A 21,152-nucleotide genomic window follows, 5' to 3' on the forward strand; every position below is an offset into this window, starting at 1 on the left:
GAGTTTTGCTAACTCGTGAGTCTACGTCAGCACCTGCACCGCCATCCTTCGCTATCGCACTGACCAGCTAAGTAAGACGTTCAACGTCATCAAATACTGTACAAGGTGAAGTCCAAAATGAACAAGACTGAGCTAAAATAGAAACGACAGTAGTTTTGTTCTGATAACTTCGAGTGTATTTATTCAAAATGGTCCCCTCTGGCCTCGATACACTATTTTGCGCGATCTAAAAGCTTTTCGAAAGAGTGTTTCAAGTCAATGACCGAAACGTCCTTCAGGATGTCGGTACAAGCCTTTTGAATGGCCTCTATGGTCGCAAAATGTTTTCCTTTCATGGCCAAATGCAATTTTCCGAATAGAGAGAAGTCACAAGGAGCCATATCAGGCGAATACGGTGAGTGATTGATGGTTAAAATGCGATTTGTAGTCAAAAAATCAGTCACAAGAGGGGATCGCTGAGATGGTGCATTCTCATGCAATAAGCGCCAGCTTCATCCTTCGTGGTGTTCAGGGCGACTTTGACGAATGCGATACTACAAACGCTTCCACGCGGCAAGGCAGAAAATTACATTGACGGCACGAACTCCTTGTGGACAATTCCCTTGGAGTCGTAAAAACAATGAGCATCGACTTTATTTTTGACTTCTCCAAACGCGATTTTTTGGGTGGTAGCTCGTCTGGGGCCTTCCATTCGGCACTTTGACGCTTAGTTTCAGGTTCATGTTAGAAAACGTTCCATCACCAGTTACAATGTGGTAAAGGAAGTTCTCGTATTTTCTCTCTTCTTTTATGAGGTCTTTGGAATGTTGAATTCTACGCAATTTTTGGTCCTCAGTTAACTTGTGCGGAATGAAACGTTCTCAGACTTTTCGTAATGATCAGTTAAAATGTAATAAATCGATGTTTTGGAGATATTCAATTCCGATTCCATGAATTTCAACGAGGATTTTGGTTCATGTTTGATAAATTTACGAATAAGAAAATGATCATTGTCATTTATGTCCTCACAACCATCTCTGAAACGTGCAAACCACTCATGAACTCTGGCACGAGATAGACAATCATCGCCATAGGCTTTTTTCATCAATTCAAATGTTTCGGTAGCCGTTTTACCGATTTGAAAACAAAATTAGATGTTAGCTGTGTGTTCGAAACTCATTTTTGTACCGATGAAGCATACTGACACTTTAGACGCAATAGCTTCGCTTCCACTGAACCGAATGTGACCAAACTTTCACTAGAAGTCAGCTAGGGATATAACTTCCAACGCACTAACTCACTAAAAAGATGGCGCCATAGAAAACATTTTTATGACGCCACACAGTGCGTCCGATTCCCAAAAAGCTGGCCAAAAGTCGAAAAAAAAAGTTTCTAGATAGAGTTTTTTTGTCTTTGGGTTGGCTACAGTAACGCCTTGAGTAGTGAAAACCGTTCATAGCAACCTCCTGTACCCTAAGTATACTCTGTATTTTCAGTCGCAACGTGGCCTTCGTTTGAGCATCGTATTACTGTCGATGAATAGTGAAAGTTGTACACATTTGAAAGATTTTGTAATGGAGTAAATTGAACAAAACCAAATGGAATCATCTTCGGAAGGTTAGTAAAATACGAGAAATCTTTAGTACATATCAATACCTCGACACAAAATTTTTAGCTGCAGCAATACGTAGATACATTTTTTGCAATTTTTTTTATAAAATTTGAGTTTTCAAACTGTATAGTAATACAACGCCGTCATATGCTGCTTTGAAACCTATTAAAGGTTACTCAAAAAAGTAATGGTTACTGAATAAAACAAGATTCAGCTGCTACCACTTGCTACCTTGTGACCCCGAAAGCATATAAATTTACATGCATCTTGATTATGTTCTTGAATATACGCCATTTCACGTGAGGGGGTGGCCAATAGGGGTGGAAGGGGGTGGATTTTCAAAATTTTAAGATCAAATTCGTAATCAGCGACCCCGAAAACCCCCGAGTAAGAAATTTTGAATCAATTACTTCATTTTTTGAGTTTTGGCCAGCTTTTCGGAAATCGGCCGCACTGTGCGCCAGTCTTGTTTATCTTGGACTTCACCTTATAGTGTCGGTATGCAAACGGATAGTTAGAGGTTCTGCACCATTGTCTACATGTGCATGACTTTTGTCTTGAACATGCTTACTTTCAGCCCCACCAGTCTTGCGTTTTCAACGAGCCTCACCAATTTTTCTTTCTTGTTCCGTGCAGTGTGACTGTGAGAGAAAACAAATGGCATCCGCGTAGTCCAGGACACCCAGCTTTTGAAAGGGATATCACTGAACTCCATTCTGAGCTTCGCGGTCAGATTGTCTCAAGACTCCATTCAGCACTAGGATAAACAGCAGAGGGTATAAAGCGCAGCGTTGGCGCACTCCATTTGCTATTTCAAACTCCTTTATTTATAATTATATTAAAAAACTGAAGACACCGGTTGCTAATGCTATTGGCCTGAATATATTCGAATCAAGTTTATGAACCAAAAAAAAAAAAAAGAAAATAACTAAACAATTAAATGATTTTTGTCGCACGGTGTAACAAGTGAATTCTCTATATTATTTCATGTAAAAAGGCATTTCGACCTACATACATACGTACGCACATTAAGTTATTTGCGTTCAAATGCAATTTACCATTTCGCTCATTTACAGGTGCACCACACATGTCAAGGTTTCATGCCCCACAAAACACAGCCAACAAAAAAAAAACAGAGTATAATAATACAATATAATGCCAGAGAGAAAAGGAAAGTAATGTGAGAAATTGCATGCAAAGAGCAAAATATCAGCGAGGGACAAAATTATGACAGATGGGAACATAGAAAAAATAAATTACACTGCAAACGGGTATAAAATTTCAATAATAATTGCCATGGTGAATAGAGAGGCGGGGAAGAAGATATGCACATATGGAAGTAATCAAGCATGTATATGTGTGTGTGTGTATGTTTGCAAGTGTGTGCATTTAAATACAGGAAGAAGCAAATCACATACTATACATTTGACTGCATATGCAAATATACAAGGTGGCGCAAATGTTGTTTTTGAATAACTTTTTACACAATTATTTTGGGTGATGGAAATATGTATTTTACCCTTTACGCGCCCCATTGCTTGTCTGTATACTGCAGCTGTCTAAAAGGTTTTCCAATAAGAGGTGTTATTTTGATATTCAAAGAAAAATGCTATTTTTTATTATAAATGATCGGATGTTTATTTCATTATAAAGAGGAAGGTATGCCGTTAATAGTGGAAAATAACATTAGGCAAATGACCGCCACGCTTACCGGACAATATCCTTTTCATGAAATTTTCCATAACTGAATTGGAAAGTGGCTGTCCTATGTCCTCGATAGTCTCACGAATTCCATCTTTGAGGTCTCGAATCGACCCTGGGCTGTTGGCGTAGACCTTCTCTTTCACGTGGCCCCAAAGAAAAAGGTCACAAGTTGTTAAATCACAAGATCTCCGTGGCCAATTGTGATCACCTCTTCGAGAGATAACACGGCCCGATTGTCCAGATCAATGCCATCCAATTCCGGCCATAGAAAATCGTTAATCATCTCTCGATAGTGCAATATATTCACCTGTAACACCTGTTATAGGAAAACTCTTTAGTTCACAAGTGTCAAATATGCAAAAATTATAAATCTTCCGTGAGGGTGATTAATTTTGCGGCACCTTGTATCTACCATCACACTTACATGCTTAGGTATATATGTTTTTTTTACTAAAACACGCATGTCTAATGGGTGAACTGGCTCATTCACGCATTCAACCACGTATGGAAATATTCACTTCTAGTAAAAATTTTCACTGCCCGAATGTATCCCATAAATGTGCGAACGAAAAGACGTGTCTGTATATGTAAATAAAGGGTGCTTTTTTTACTGCTTGAGAGCTAAGGATATCGATAATTATGGTTTGACAGCTGAGAGTGACAAACTGTGTTGAGATTTCTGCTCAGTTAGGATTGGCAAGTCATCGGGAATCGTTTAGCGCTAGAACAACGCTTCAGAACTTTGGAAATTTACTTTGAAAAAAAAAAAAAAAATAGTAATAATAAAAAATACTAAATCTGCTCGCAATGTACAAAAACCACTGCGTCCATTTTACGGTCAACTTAAGTGGCCTAGTCAGCAAGCAATTCTTGTAGTTATTAATCGTCTTTGCACCAATTTTACTCTTCTCGATTCAAACTCATCAATAAGATAAAGAAATATGTGACCTCGTCTACGAAAAGGTACCTTACGTGCGAAAACAAGTTTTCGAGAAAACAGCAGTTAAAGTTCAAACTTCTAAAAACCCTTGTAACTTTTTTAAATATTAATATTTTTCAATCCGGTTTGGCTTGTTTTCTTCAGCACAGATCACAGTATCTCTGGAGCGTCAGTGGTATATTTATCGGAATATTCGCAGCTTAGTTTCAGATATAAGTAAAGCAGATATTGTGGCTCCATTACCAAAACAGCAGTTGGTATCGAAGAAATCTGAAGCTACGACATCAAAAAAGGTGTCTGCATCATCAAAAAAAAATTGTCATCGGAAAAATGCATTGCTCCATTACCGATAAAAGAATTAGCACCAAAGAAACGAAAGGCAAAGGATAGTTTAGATGTTCTCAAACCTGACGCAGAAAAAAGTCCATATTTTTTACAACCAATGCATAAAATCCTGCGAAAGAGGGCGACGAAAAAAATATAAAAACTTGAAAAACGTAAATTTTTGTGCATAATACTCGTATTTTATAATAATGTTTTTTTTATCTTAGAAGTAGATATGTTATCATTATTTTAGTTTTTAAATAGAATCAGTTTTTTTATACTTGTACTATTCTTTCTCTTCACTCTGAAAAACCTTTTAATAAACTTGTTAAAAAATCAAAGACCCTAAAAATCTCCGACTAAAAAATTTCAAACGAATCCGATGAATTTTGAGTTTCGAAAACCATATTGGATCCATCATTTAGAATCTTTTAAATTTGATATTGGATTCGCAATTAGCGAAAGAATTCGATGCATTTTTTTAAATTTGTCCGCCATATTAGATCAGCTATTTTTTTAAATCGCACAGAGATTCGTAATCAGCGACCTCCAAAACCCCCGAGTGAAAAGTTTCAAGCGGATCTGATGAATTTTGAAAAAATATGTTCGCCATATTGGATCCACCATATTGAGTTTCTGAAATCTAATATCGGATTCGTAATCAGCAACGCTAAAAACCCCCTTGTATTGAATCTTAAGAGGATCCGTTAAATTTTAAAAAACATGTCCGACATATTGGATCCGTCATTTTGATTTTAAATAATCTCACTTCATATTCACATTCAGCGACCTCGCAAACCCCCGAATAACAGTTCTTAATTGTTTTAATTAACTTTTGATGTTGAAACAATGCCACAATTCGTGACAAAAATTTTGACAAATCCTTAAAAACCACCATTTATAAAGTTATGAATACATTTTTTGTAACAAATTTTTTGAAAACAGACTTCAGTATCGTATTCATTACACCTCGGGCTGTCCAGGAATGGTTCAGTTTTTAATTTGCACAAATTATTGTCTTCGTTATTCTAATTCTATCATGGCAAACAAATCAGTCTTTTTCGTATTTGTACTTTTTTTTTACTTTTAACAAACTTTTAAACAACGTATGACTTTCTGGTTTTCACCATTTTAAAGAGCCTTTCACACGCTATTCGAATCAACAAAAAAATGAAAAATGATTTTTTGACACGTAAGGTACCTTTTCATGGACCAGGTCACATATGCGTACCCAAGAGAATATTGCTGCTGTAGCGCGAAGTGTTGAAGAAGCTGCCGAGATGTTAATTCGTCGCCGTTCTCAACTTGTTGGCCTTTGCCCTTCGACTACGTGGAAAATTTTGCGTAAAGATCTCGGTTTGTTGTTGTAGAAGTGGTTGAGTATTTCCACTGAAAAAAGCTTAATTAGCGACTAGCGCCGTCTTACTACCACTGTGTGATACCTTCGTGTTTTTTTTGGTTTAAGTCAGATTTATTTCGTGAGATCCAAGTAAAGTTTAACAGCAAACTTTTTATCTCTATATCTGAGATTTCATTAATTTACGGTAAGAAAACCGAAAGAGCGGAGTCTTATTCTCGATAAACTTGCACATTCGCATAAATAGCGGAAAAGACTTTCTTTCACCCCCTCCGCCTGATAGCTTCTGCAGGTGATCCCCTACTTTCAATGGCCTGCAAGAATAGATACTTTTCCCCACACCACAGTTTATTTTATATCCGTCAATGTCGTATCTACCAATCATCTTCCCTATTTCAAAACAAAAAGCCCAAACCTTTACCAAAAAAAAAAAATCAATTACAAACTTATTTACATAAATGCGTATAATATTGAAAATCTTGTCTGCGGCACTGCTGAAATACCATTCCATGCGAATTCTTCGCCGCTCGCTTTTATTATTTTTTGTAATTTAACTTTCACTTTCGCTCGAAGGCTATTAAATGTCCTGCCATGGGACTACTAACGCACGCTCGCACATTTTAATGCATATCTGTATGTAAATCCACTAACACAGCGCATTAGTTTTGTGAAGGGGATACAAATAGCGCAGCGCCAGTGCGACTGACTCACTGACCATGTCGAATGCAGACGACTGACGCATTTAAAGTTTGTCATGGCTCATTTCTTGTCGGCTGTCGGCCAGTTGTATACTCGCACACACAATAGTTTTAGCATAAATTTAAACGTCGCATTGGCTTGCACGCGAATTTCACATTCCTAATTGTTAGTTTGTATTCAGATGTACAGCTGTACGTACTATACATATCGGGTGTTTTTGTAAGAGCTTGAGAACTTGAAATGATAATGCAATAGAGAAATATTGTTTTTTTTGTATTTTTATTATCGGTTGGATATTTTATGGCATTTATTTTGTGAAAATGATATCCAGCATATGACCGTCCCTGCTATGAATTACATGGCCCATTCGATCAGCCCAATTTTTGAATACATTTTCCAATAAATCTGGTGGCTTGAATATTGGCTTCCAATGCTTGAAGAGTTGCTGGTTTGTCGGCATAAGCCAATGACTTAACATAACCCCATAAAAAATAGTCCCGAGGATTTCAATCGCACAAACGAGGGGGCCAGTGAACAGGACCACTTCTGGAGAGAAAGTCGCGACCAAATTGATTTTGCAATAAATCGATTGTGCGCCGTCTTTTTGGAACTAAATGTCATCTGATGTTTAGCTGATTAGTTTTTGGCATTGAGCATGGCTCGATAGCGCTCGCCATTCACTCTAACTTCAGTGTAGGCCGATCCATGAAGTCAATTTTAATGGAGGTAGTGGTGACTCTTTAACGGCTCAAGAATTGTCTTCGCTCCATATACGGCAATAGAGAGTTAGGAGGTGGTCGATCGATATATAATATATGAATATTATAGGGCTGTTATATGCAGATGACATAGTATTAAGGCCCACGCCTCATTTGGGTGTTTCTTTAAAAGTGTGTAAAACGGAAACGAACAAAGATTTTTTATTTTTGTTTTGAGTATTTTATTTTCTGATTCATTATTCATATTTGCCGTACGAGGTTTGTTCAAAAAGTTGTGAGCCTTCAAAATATGGTATTCACTTGGAAAATGGACACAGATTTAGCCGGTTCTACTGAAACGATTTTGATGATGTAAAATTTAAAGGACGTAGAATTGATGTCGTTATCGTGTGAACTACGAACATTGGACTTTTAAAGTGAAAAAGGGTCCAAACATTTTTTTCATCTTTGAACGTCCGCCATTTTGTCAAATTTTGTTTTTTTTTTGGGCATCGCGTAACGAAATTTCCAGTATAATGGTGAGTCCCGGAATCCGTGTTATACCAGCGACATAGCTTTTTTAGAAGATCTTTATTGTGAAAGCTGACAACTTTTTTAACGAATCTCGTATGGGAAAACAAAATGTTTATTCTCTAACAATGAATTCAGAAGTAAAATACTGAACACAAAAATAAAAAATATATTTTTCCCCGTTTTACTCGCTTTTTGTAGTCTGTAAGTAAATATTGTGAACTTAAATTATAAATAAAGAACTATAGGGTGGGCTATGTAAAATTTGCTTTTTGAATCGGCTATAAAAAAAAAACTAATTAACATTTTTTCAAACTTTTTGTTTTATTTTGAAGATTGAACATTGCCATTTATGAATGAAAAATAATATCGTTCAAATGACTGCCACGACTGGCTTTACAGTAGGCCATTCGATCAACCCAATTTTTAAGGCAACTTCGATTTCGTGTTTTAAAGCATCAATCGTCTCCGGATGGTTCGCATAGCATTTGTCCTTAACGGCTCCCCACAAAAAATAGTCCAACGGGCTTAAATCACAGCTCCGAGGCGGCCAATTGATATCGGAATTCAAAAACGGTAGCCAAAAGTGTGGCTAGTTGCACCGTCCTGTTGAAACCAAATGTCGTCCATGTCATGCTCTTCAATTGTTGCAAACAAAAACTCGTTGAACATGTCACGGTAACGCTCGCCATTTACTGTAACCGCGGAAGAAGAAGAAGACTCACCCCTTTGGAAATAGGTTTTCAATATTTCCCAATTTTGTTCAAGCGTATAGCGTCCCATTTCGTAAATGTCAAACCTTTAAGTAAATTATGAACATGTTTGACATGTCATTTGTGTTACCATTCTCAAAAAAATAGGTTGTTCAAAAAGCAAACGCTATATGGCCCACCCTGTATTTATACCTACGGCAATTTTGCCTGTTGAAGTAGCCATTTAGCCAGAAATGGGACTCATCACTAAACACAATTATTCGATAAAAATGCTCCTCTTCGAGTAATTTCGAATAAGCCCAATCAGCAAAAATGCGACGCAAACAAAAGTCATTTGTCGCCAATTCTTGTACGGGATGCTTTCCATTTCAATTCGACCGGGCTATTCGGGACATAGTCTTCGATTTCGATGTAACTCAAATATGTTGCTCTCTGGTCAAAATAATGAGACACGTATTTTTTATTCGCCCGAAAAAAATTGTTTTCACGATTTATCGGTTTATCGGCAATTTTGTTTTTCGCCTCAAAATCGATTTTTTTTAATTATATAAGAATTTATTTTTTTAAATCCCCATAACTTAGTCAAAAATGAATCGATTTTAATGATTCTGCGTTCAAAATGATCATAATTACTTGCACAAGCAATCATGTAGAAACAATTGCAAAAAGGTAGTTGAACATTTTTTATTTGGAAAAAAAAAATCGAAATTTTTTCGAAATTCAATATTTCAATTTTTTTTTTTATATTATTTATTTTTTTCAACCTTTTATAAATCAAGAGGACACCTCAAACTTTAATTGAGCTGAATGCGCAGTAGGTAAAACGAGTTATTTTAGAGTAATGAATTTTTGAGTAAAAAACCTGTTCCGCACTTTTTGTTTTTTGAAAAATAAAAAAATGTTCGACTACCTTTTTGCAATTATTTCTACATGAGGTCCCTCGTGTAAGTAATGGCGATAATTTTGAACCCAGAATCATTAAAATCGGTTCATTTTTGACTAAGTTATGAGCATTTAAACGAAAAGTTTTCTTAAATAATTAAAAAAAATCGATTTTGAGGCGAAAAACAAAATTGCCGATAAATCTTAAAAAAAAATATTTTCGGGCGAATAAAAAAATACGTTTCTCATTATTTTGACCAGAGAGCAACATATTTGAGTTACATCGAAATCGAAGACCATGTCCCGAATAGCCCGGTTGAATTGAAATGGAAAGCATCAGGGGGAATTCTTACAATTTATTTTATAAGCACATAATCCAAGATTCTGCTTGGTCATTGGCTTCAAATTAATCTGTTATGGGTTCGCCATTAAACATAGCACAGGCGGTGGCAGTTGCTACCCCATAAATGCTGATCCCTAAATAAACGAAGTCTTTTACAACCTCGAAATTATAACTGTCAACAGTGACGTGGGTGCCGATACCCGAGTGCTCCGACTGGTTGTTTGATGACAGGAGGTACTGCGTGTTGTTCTCGTTGACCACTAGTCTTATTCGCTTTACTTCTTTATCCAGCTTGGAAAATGCAGAATTAAGAGCGTGATTGTTAAGACCCAGATGTCAGTATCATCGGAGTAGGTTAAAAGTTTTACGCTCTTACAAAAACTTGCGCCTGAGCGATTAAGTTCTGCGGCTAGCACAATCTTTTTCAGCATCAAGCTAAAGAAGTCACACGGTAGAGAGTCACGCCTTCTGAAATATCGTTTGGTATCAAACGGCTCTGAGAGATCCTTCTCAATTCTCCCAGCTCTGCTGGTATTGAACAGCTTCATTTTGCATAGCCATATTAGTTTTGCGGGGATACCAAATACCGACATCGCGACATATAAGGAATTCCTTTTGGTACTGCCGAATGCAGCTTTAAAATCGAGAAAAAGATGATGTGCGCCGATTCTCCTTTTATGGGTCCTCCAAGACAGCGTATTGTGAATATCTGGTCGATGCTGGATTTTCCAGTTCTAAAGCCACACTAATAAGTTCCAAGACTGAATTAGAAGACAATCTAGTATCTCAATGCATACACAAATATAAGCATAATTGCCTATCACACTCTTTGTTTTGGATGTTTGTCATGTCACTAGTGGACACCGAACGCGTAATAGATGGAATGGTAATCACCCAAAACCCCACTCGGCTACGAAGGCCATCATACCCTTACTTCCATACCTTACAATACTTGTATTTACGACTAGATCTGATATCACTAGCAAGCATGACTGCTTAGGTGGCACTAGAGTGTCGAGCATACCTATATGGGAATTTAATATATAAATATGGGTTAGATAGTTAGGAAAATTTACATATTTATTTTACAACTACGGATATGACGCAAATTTTTATTAAACACTCGAAGTGGTATCCTGTCGACTCACTTAGCTGCCTCGCTTTATAGGTACTAATGCCATTTCTGTCACGAAAATTTAATATTTGTTTTTATGTCTCAAACTATGTGCTGAGCTTGCAAGTGTGCCATAAAGTAGCATTTTAGGCGCTATGTCTCGTTTGCATGTGGTTTGATACTTTCCGGTAATGCAGCGCTACAAACTCGTATACGACAGTTAGCTTGCGGTGTAGGATAGCGTAAAAACAGGCGGGTTATACTTACTAACTAGTAATGCACACATATACTAGAAATATACCTATTTACTTCTAAATATGTATATATATATATGTATTAGGGTGGGTTAATAGTTTTCCATCATAGGAATTAGCAGATTTATTTTTAATTTTTTGATTTATTTATTTGATGTGCTTATCAAACACTCAACCAAAAGCTATTTTCCAGTGTTTAAACGTATGAATGGATGGTTCCATATGTAGAAGTCCACGCTAGTAGGGAAAGTTTCTGATCGGCTTTCACTTGGGAGTAGCCAGGACGATTCTTCTGATTTCGGTCCAAGTGGCTCACAATTTCCGAACTATCTTCTGGGTACCTTCCGAACACCCGTGCAAAAGCGAGCTAACGTGAGAAGGCGAAGCATCCCAGGATATCTGGTTGTGCGCTGGGCTTGGGACCCGCCACTTAAAAATGTGACTCGTCAGTCATTAAAATTTGCTTCCATAAATTGGGTTCAGTGTCAACCATTCGAGCGACTGTTTTTCCGTATGCCAAGCAACGCGAATGGTCTGTCGGCAATATTTTTTGTGTCAATTGCACTTTATACGGAGACAAATTTAAATTATCCTTTAAAATGCACCGCATTGTGGTTTCACTGGCGCCAAAATGCTGAGCGCGACGACGATACGATACTGTTGGCTCCTGGGCAACGCTCTCCCTCACTGCTTCAACAAGTTCATTGGAACGTCTTGATCGTTGACGAACGGCATGTTGACGGTGTTTCGGCGACCCATCGTTGAAATTGTACTGAATTGGCGTATCGAAACATGTACGTTGAAGTCGATCGGTTGGTAAATGACCAAGTTACTCAGCGTTTACCTACCGACTTAAAAGATGGCGCACCTTGTACATATTGGGAACTATTAGCACTATTGTTTTGATTACTTTCGTTTTTAGTGGTAGGTGGTTCCAAAGACAGATGGCATTGACAAAGAAGGGCCGTTCTGTGACTAGGCAACTGTACCTATTTCATACTAAGTAAGTTAAGAGAGGCCCGAGCGGAACTTTTTCCATTCATATTCCTTCAAGGGAAGAGTTAGCGGGATGTAACATTTAGAGGCAGGGTATGGCAACCATGTTTATGGATTGCTCAAAGTTGGACGGAAGAGCTATTTCCAAGCGGAAGTATTCGCAATTAAGGAAGCAGCCGATTGGTTGCTCGCTTCTGTAATTACTGTAAACGAGGTAAACATCTACTCCGACAGCCAAGCGGCAATAAGGACATTGGGCTCGGTGTGTGTGCATACGAAATTAGTCAGAGAATGCCTGATTTCTCTTTCGATTGTATCCGAATACTTCGATATTTGGGTTCCCGGTCACAGCGGAAAACACAGTTGCACCCAGAAACTGCTGGGCCGATGAGCTGGCTAGATAGGGGACCCTGCAGACGGCTTCGTGGCAACATGAGAGGATTGGAGTTCCCTTGAGAACCTGTGATCTGCTACTGGAAAGATGTGCCTCGCGTTAACTCAGTGTGCGCTGGGCTAGTGCGAATGCACACAATATGGGGGAGTTCGCAAATCTCCAGACGCACCAAACTACGAATATTCGGCTCATGCGTGAAGTCCGCACAGATGTACAGAAGCGAAACATGGCTGGACTCTAACACCATCACAAAGAGGCTACAATCTTTCGTTAACAAATGCCTCTGCATCATTGTAGAATATTCTAGCCAAACACCATCAGTAACGACGCGCTGTGGATAGCAACGAATGAGGAGCCCCTCCTTAGACAAATCAAACGCAGAAAGTGGCGATGGATAGGTCACGCTTAGAAAGCTACCAGATAGCACCACGGCAGTGACACTGGACTGGAACCCGCCAGGTCGCGATCGACCACAAAACACTTGTAGAAGGTCGATGCTGTGCGAACTAGCAGATGCTGACATGTCATGGGAAAAGTCTTGTCGACGCCCTATGCTCCCGAGAGGAGTGAACAAGGAAAAAAAAGCAAAGGCCAATATGTAAAATTTCAAGTTGATATCTTGATTAATTTTTGAGGTATATTCGAATTTTTAAAGTCCTTAAGATATTTTCTTTTGAAATTTCCGTGCTCTAGCGAACTTTTTTCTAAAAATTTTATGTATTATCGGAATCTGCTGGGAATGATAGTGGGAAAAATCGTTCTATACAAATTAACCCACCCTAATGTATGTATATGAATATATACCAACACGAGCAAATGCAGCTGAAATGTGAAGCATATATGTATGTATGTGTGCATAAGTATGCACTTATAATATACCCGCATGTTGTTAGTGGAGTCGTTCTTAACCCAAATGCCATCTTTTTACCCTCTTGACTGCCATCTGCCTTCCTACTGCCTTCGCTCCACTCGCTGTATTTTAATTTCTCATTAGTCCAAAAACCTAAGACATGCCATACGTACTCCGCACCACAATGCGCATAGTGCCTTTATAGTTTTCCTCTTCATTTCTTCACTTCTTACATTTTACCAGCGTTCCAGCGTAGTTTCCTTACTCTCGCCTACCTTCATTAAATATTCTCTACTGCGCGCAACAAAAGTGTAGATGAGGGAGGCATTATTGGCTTGCTGAGATGGCTTGCAAGCCCGTCGGCTGCTTGGCTGTTTCCTTACTGCCACTCCATGCTGCATGCGAAACGGCTACGAATTATACTCCGCTTAATGTGCCACAATAGCAAGCTTCAGACTTTATAGCCTACTTATACGGCTCTCCTCTGTATGGTCGTGTAGTGGTGTGAGTGCTGCTAAATATTTTATTTTAACTGCGCGCAGAAACGTCAAAATGGCAAAGAAAAACAAAGCAACACGTTACAATTCGCTATGCCACTGCAAAATTGTTTCAGGAAACGGAATTCTTATTTTTCCATACTAAAACTCACTCTACTGCGTGGCTATACTGGCGCATGTGTGTGTGGTGTGGCAGTCAGTAGTTATGCCAGAGGCTTTGATTATGCTGCAAACACATAAATTATAGTTTACCTCACATTTCAGCACATCTCTTCTTTTTGTGCTTCTTTTGGCATGTCCTCGCCGTAGATTCTCATGAAAAAGGTAATGTCGTAATTTTGTTTGAGAAATGAAAATCTCAGTGTGCATTTTCCCTGTCTTTCTTTTGAAGCACTCGAGTTTTTTTCTTCTTTCTTTTAATTTTGTGTAGGTTTTCCTTTAAGTACTGTCAAATTTTTTTATCTCCTGACCAATGCAAGTGAAATTTACAAAATTCTATTTCGTCGGATTCTGCTACCGTAGTTACTCTGCTTAATTGAGGTATAGAAAGTGGCCGTCGTACCCAAATGGGTTTACGTGTAACTGGTGATATGGTATTGGTATTCGATTGTTTTCAAGTTTAAGGGGTTACTTACGTCCAGAATTTTCAAAAAATCAATTTTTTGGTTTTACAGATTTGTATCCTTAATAGTTTCAGGTGGATTTCGGTGGAAGTCGATTGTAAAAATTCCCCAACGGTACAAAGTTACTGTTTAAGCAAAAGACAAAGACTTGATTACTCCGATGCTGTACAAGTACTAAATTTATTGAGCGTCTCATTTTTCAATAACTGTTCAAAGCTAACTGTGCATAGATGAATTCGAAGAAATAACACCAATAATGCTATAAATTGAGGTGGTGCCAGACTGGACGAACTGATGAACATCTTAAGGTGGTGCCAGACTGGACGAATTCTGAACATCCTGCCCGGTTGAGGCGCTGGCCTCAAAATGCTCTGCGTCCAGAAGCCGGCACAATTTCTGTACCGCACGCGTCATCATACCGTTCGCCGTCTGAAGCGTGACATTACGTATTAGACCATTGCTGCCCGGATGAACCGCAGTTACGCGCCCTAAGCGCCAATATGTTGGTGGTAAGTTCTCATGTCTTACGATGACTATGTCTCCGATCTTTACGTCCCTTGATTTCGTCTGCCACTTGTTTCGAGTTTGAAGAGTAGATAAATATTCCTCGCTCCATCGTTGCCAAAATTGTTGATGTATCTGACGCAGCCAGAGCCAGTGCTTAATACGGTTCGACGGAATTGTTCTGATGTCAGCTTCAGGGACTGCAACCAGTGGAGCGCCAACCAGAAAGTCGGCAGGGGTCAAAGCTAACTTATCATTGGGATCATCGTATATAGGTGTTAGCGGACGAGAATTTAGGCATGCTTCAATGCGTGTCGCCAAAGTCTGAAGTTGGCTATACCATAATGACTGCGCTCCAACGAGGCGCACCAAATGATATTTGGCAGATTTTACCGCAGCCTCCCAGAGACCACCTTGATGAGGAGCGCTGGGAGCGATAAAGTGCCAATGAGTACCGAGATTCGCCAAACTTTGTTGGTTGTTGTCGTTCTGCCAAGCAGCCAAGTCTTCTTTAAGCAAACGGTTAGCACCTGTGAACGTAGTACCGTTGTCACTATAGAGATCTCGACATGGACCTCGTCTACTTGTAAATCGCGTAAATGCATCTAAGAATGCAGGTGATGAAAGATCATCAACAACTTCAATATGCACGGCCTTGGTCGCCATGCAAACAAAAACAGCTAGATATGTTTTGGTCGTTGTACGCGATCTTTTTGTGCCGATGCGCACTGTAAAAGGCCCGCAATAGTCGACGCCTGAAGATATAAATGGCCGTGCTGCAGTAATGCGATGCCTGGGTAAGGATGCCATCTGCTGAGATAACGTTACGCCTCGATGTCGTCGGCAAATAACACAAGTCTGCACGAAGCTTCGGACTGCTTGCCTTCCGTTCAATATCCAGTACCGTGCGCGAAGAGCTTGAAGAGTGATTTGCGCCCCACCATGAAGCGTTGTTTCATGTGCGTATCGGATGAGTAAGTGTACCAAACTCCCATGCTTCGGTAAAATTATCGGAAAACGTCGATCTTCTGGAAGGTCAGCGTGACCAATACGACCTCTGACTCGCAATATGTCGTTACAATCTATGTAAGGGTTCAATGACCTTAGTTTGCTGGAGCTGGATATTTCCGATCCCTTCCGAATCAGAGACATATCAGTCGCAAAGGTATATTGCTCGTTTCGGATTAGCACGTTAAGAGCATCGTCCATTTCTGTAGTATTGACGATCAGTCTTCGCAAATGTCGGCGAACTGGTAGCCACCGAAGTACGATTGCCACGGTACGAAGAAGCTTTTGCAATGAACTAAAGCGTTCGCTTAATGGAATTATTTGGCCGTCTAGACGTCGAGTTGTAAGAATGCTCGCGTGGGCCGTCGTTGCTACAAATGATGACACTCTCTGTTCACCACGTACAATGTCAAGCTCGTCATCTTTTAATTTGATCCCAAAGGAAATTGGTAGCTGTTTGTCCATAAGCCATTTTGGCCCTTGCCACCACAACTGATGTTCAACCAGCTCTGACGCTCGGATACCTCTACTGGCACAGTCTGCCGGATTTTGTGCAGACCGTACATAATGCCAACGATCTGGTGATGTCAGCTCTTGAATGTGACGAACACGATTGGAAATGTACGGCTTGAGAGTAGTTGGAGGTTTACGTAACCAACATAACACGATTCGCGAGTCGGACCATAAATGATAAGAAGTGTCCGTTAGACGTAAAGCAGTCCGCACACTGTCAAGTGTGGATGTGAGTAAATGTGCCGCACAAAGTTCTAGGCGAGGAATCGTTGAGTGGCGCCACTTTGGTGCGAGCTGTTAGCAATGATACAGTTGACCGACCTTCACCGTCTGTTGTCCTAGTATAGAGGACAGCCGCATAGGCAAGTGGACTTGCATCACAAAACCCAAGTAGCATAGTAGTCTTACCCTCAGCCAAACCTAACCATCGTGGTACACGGATACGGTTTATCACGTCAAGTTCTCTGTAAAATAAGACCCACGTATTTTGAAGTGCATCTGGGAGTGGTGCATCCCATTCTAAGCCAGCAGCCCACAACTTCTGAATAAATATCTTCCCGGCAATAACAATTGGAGCAAGCATGCCAGTAGGATCAAATAGTTTGGCGACCTCACTTAAAACCCGACGTTTTGTGAGACATCCGATGTTCTGGTTTAGATTCGCTTTGAAAAAGATCTCATCTGTTGTTGGGTCCCAACTTAGACCAAGCACCGTTGCCGTCGATGGTTCACTTGCTAACTCTACGATTGAGGAATTGTTACTAATTAAACGCTTTACAACCTCACCACTATTAGAATTCCATTTTCGTAAACGGAACTGTCCGGCCGACAAAATCGCACTCACATTGACAGCGAGTTCGAAGGCTTTATCCTCAGTGTCACAACTGATGAGAAAATCATCTACATAAAATGATGACAGAATCGCATCGCGCGCAACAATCGACTGATGGCCATCTGCGACTACGTTGTAGTTATCATAACTGCATTGATTGAGTGCGCGAACTGCGTTGTACGGGCTACAAGCCATCCCATACGTCACTGTAGTTAAACGGTATACTGCTAGGTCAGTGTCTGGTGATTCTCTCCAAATAATGCGTTGGAAATCCCTATGTTCGGGAGTTATCAGAATTTGACGGAACATTTTCTCGATTTCTGCTGTTAATGCTACGCGAAAACACCGAAAACGAAAGATGATATTCACAAGTGGTTCTTGAATCGTGGCTCCCACCAACTGGACGTCGTTCAGTGAGAGGCCGCTCGTGGTCCGCGCTGAAGCATTGAACACAACGCGGAACTTTTCCCGAACCGCGTGGTGAGGGATGTAGTAGTTGACCCCCTCATCTCCAATGTGACTAACGGGTTCCATATGGCCGAGGTCCGCGTATTCGCGCATGAAGGCAATGTATTTTTTCTTGAGCTCACAATTCGCTGCTAGTCGTCGTTCAAGAAGGTGAAATTGTCGTAAAGCATGGGCGTATGAGTTGCCCAAAGCCGGTGCGTCAGGATGAAATGGTATATGAACCATGTAGCGCCCTTCCCTTGTGCGGGAGTGTGTGGTCAAAAAGATTTTCTCACATTCATCTTCGCCGTTACAATCTTGTGAAGGCACTTCCTCTAACTTCCAAAAGCTTCTTACGAGCTCCTCCAAGCGTGCGTCCTCTTCGCCTTGCTGGGTGCTGAAGGAAAGAGTTGGCGGCGTTGCTGGCTGCGCTGCTGGCACTGGACCGAAGACAACCCAGCCGAAGCGGGTTCGCTGGGAGTGTGGCTCATTGAGGCCACCGAGTCTTATGTCCCCTTCGACTGCTTTTCCCCATACATCCGCACCAATAAGAATGTCGATATTGCTAGGAATGCCGAACTGCGTATCGGCCAATTCTAGACCATTCAAATGCTGCCACCGTGTCATGTCAATATGCACTGTTGGGATGACCTTAGTAATTGACTGCATGACAAGTGCAACGATTTCCAAACTGAAACTGGAATAGAGCGATTTTAACGAGAGTGTGACACGCCCACGTGTACGTGCGTAGGAGTAAGCTCCGATTCCTTCCACCGAAACTTCGCATTTGCTCCTATGAAGAGACAAAGAGTTAGTTAATTTATCTGTTATAAAACTGACCTGTGATCCGGGATCACAGAGCACCCGCGCCAGACGTCCATCGGTAGAGTTGCCGCATGCGTATACACGCGCAGTTGCTAATAACACTGTTGAACTCGCGTTGGCAAGGCAACCTACCACAGCAGGCTCTAGTCAGAGATTCGAATTTCTGGATGCAATAGCAGTGACGGCTCCTTCCGGACACGTTGACACTGACTCTGATGGATTCTGAGATAATGATTCGCGGCAAAGTAATGAGTTGTGCTTACGACCACAGTGACGGCAATTCCCCGATGGGCATTGTTTTGCTGAATGACCTTGTTTTAGGCAGTTAAAACAAAGCTTTGTAGCCTTTGCAGCAGTAATTCTGTCTTCGTATTTCATCCCAAGAAAGCGTGCCCATTTCATAATACGATGTGCACCTTGGCAGTATGTGCATTTACCCTCCTCTGCAGATACGACGTGTGATCTGACAGCTCTTGACGGACCACCAGCGCGTTGATGACTCTTGGACGTAAATTCAACCCCATTGCTCCATGTGACAACTGTTGTGCTGAGGCTATGAGCCCGCTGACCCAAAAACGTAAGCAGCTCATCGAGGCTCGGAATTTCGGTGGGTGAACAGCTCATGTTCCATTCGCGCTGTGTAGTTATCGGAAGTTTCGAAACTATTATCGGTACGACCACAGCATCCCATTCGGCCACTGGTAGACCCATGACATGTAAAGCTCGTAGTGATTCATGTACCGTGTCGACGATGAACAGTAACGCAGTTGGTGTGTCCTCCGTTGTCGGCTTGATATTGAGTAAGCGTGACACATGAGTCTCAGCCAGTTGCCTTCTATTGTCAAAACGTTCTTTAAGCGCCTTCCATAAATCAGCGTATCCCCCAGAATATACACTCCCGACGAGCGGTACAGCACTTGCGCTTACTGCCTGCCGCAACTTGCCTAACTTGTAGGCCTCAGGATAGTCTGTATCGGTACGACCACAGCATCCCATTCGGCCACTGGTAGACCCATGACATGTAAAGCTCGTAGTGATTCATGTACCGTGTCGACGATGAACAGTAACGCAGTTGGTGTGTCCTCCGTTGTCGGCTTGATATTGAGTAAGCGTGACACATGAGTCTCAGCCAGTTGCCTTCTATTGTCAAAACGTTCTTTAAGCGCCTTCCATAAATCAGCGTATCCCCCAGAATATACACTCCCGACGAGCGGTACAGCACTTGCGCTTACTGCCTGCCGCAACTTGCCTAACTTGTAGGCCTCAGGATAGTCTGTATTGTGGACAAGCAATTCAAAAACGTCCTTAAACGCCAGCCAATTCTGCATAGTTCCATCGAACGTTGGAATTGCAAGCGGTTCTAACTTAACCTCACATTCTCGCACAGGCATCACAGCAGACTGACTCGGTTTTGCACCCATGATTGCACGGTTCAAGTGGGTACATGCATTGTTGTAAATACCTTCAACCTCTTCCCATAACTTCTCGTGGGCCTCCAACTCGGCGTTTGCTGCATTGCCCACCAACAGCTCATGGTTGGTCACGAAACGTGCATAATGTGCTGACAATGATTTCAACTCTTGCTCCAGATGAAATTCATCAAATGCACCCTGCTGGAATTCACTCACCCGATCGTGTATGCGTTTAATGGCCTTTATTGCCGAAGCGCGCAAATTTAATTCTGCCATTAGCTGAACAATAATTTAATTAAACGGTTCTATTTCACAATTTAATTATTTGTCCTCACAGGAGGCACCAAAATGTTTAAGCAAAAGACAAAGACTTGATTACTCCGATGCTGTACAAGTACTAAATTTATTGAGCGTCTCATTTTTCAATAACTGTTCAAAGCTAACTGTGCATAGATGAATTCGAAGAAATAACACCAATAATGCTATAAATTGAGGTGGTGCCAGACTGGACGAACTGATGAACATCTTAAGGTGGTGCCAGACTGGACGAATTCTGAACAGTTACGGTAGAAAATGTAACTGCCCGACGAGAGTTTGATGCGCGCAGGTAGCTGTCCTTCGTTTGAGGCAGCTGGCCTCGAGCGAAATGCACTTGAAAGTTAAAACTCGATTTTCTCAAACTACTTTTTCCGGCAAGGCTTGCGTGATAACTCATACAGTTTTTAGTATTTTTTGATGCGATGATATGAGGAATTTTAAAATATTCGAAAGTGTTTTCTCTATAGTCCGTCGAGCCGAATTTTTGGTATTTTTGTTAATAAATTTTATAAACATAAGAAGGTGTGACATTTATGACGTAAATTGCAAAATTTTTTGAAGGATTTTTGTTTATTTTTCCAGGATTTTTTTTTTACTTTTTACAGTTCCATCAACATTTCAAGATGAAATGATGTAGACCGTGGAGTATTTTTTTTTTCATTGTACTTTGGGTCACGTCATTTTTTATATACTAATTTTTGTAAGGAAAAATTCGAATACATTTTTTTAAAAAGTCTAAGTACTAATAAACAATGTATAATTTTTTTATATATATATTTTTTA

General features: G+C 40.4%; 2 protein-coding genes across 2 annotated transcripts; both read right to left on the reverse strand.

The window, feature by feature from the left end:
- Window positions 1-14,813: 14,813 nt before the first annotated feature.
- On the reverse strand, window positions 14,814-15,824 carry LOC129243382 (uncharacterized). The gene has a single exon (XM_054880355.1). It carries the CDS (start codon window positions 15,822-15,824, stop codon window positions 14,814-14,816), a length of 1,011 nt encoding a protein of 336 aa, XP_054736330.1.
- A 928-nt stretch (window positions 15,825-16,752) lies between these two features.
- LOC129243383 (uncharacterized) lies at window positions 16,753-19,350 on the reverse strand. The gene is made up of 2 exons (XM_054880356.1): window positions 18,851-19,350; window positions 16,753-18,607 (listed from the first exon to the last, which is right to left on the reverse strand). Exons 1-2 carry the CDS (start codon window positions 19,348-19,350, stop codon window positions 16,753-16,755), a joined length of 2,355 nt encoding a protein of 784 aa, XP_054736331.1.
- Window positions 19,351-21,152: the final 1,802 nt, after the last annotated feature.

This window comes from Anastrepha obliqua, chromosome 4, assembly GCF_027943255.1.
Source record: "Anastrepha obliqua isolate idAnaObli1 chromosome 4, idAnaObli1_1.0, whole genome shotgun sequence".
Classification (NCBI taxonomy): Eukaryota; Metazoa; Arthropoda; class Insecta; order Diptera; family Tephritidae; genus Anastrepha; species Anastrepha obliqua.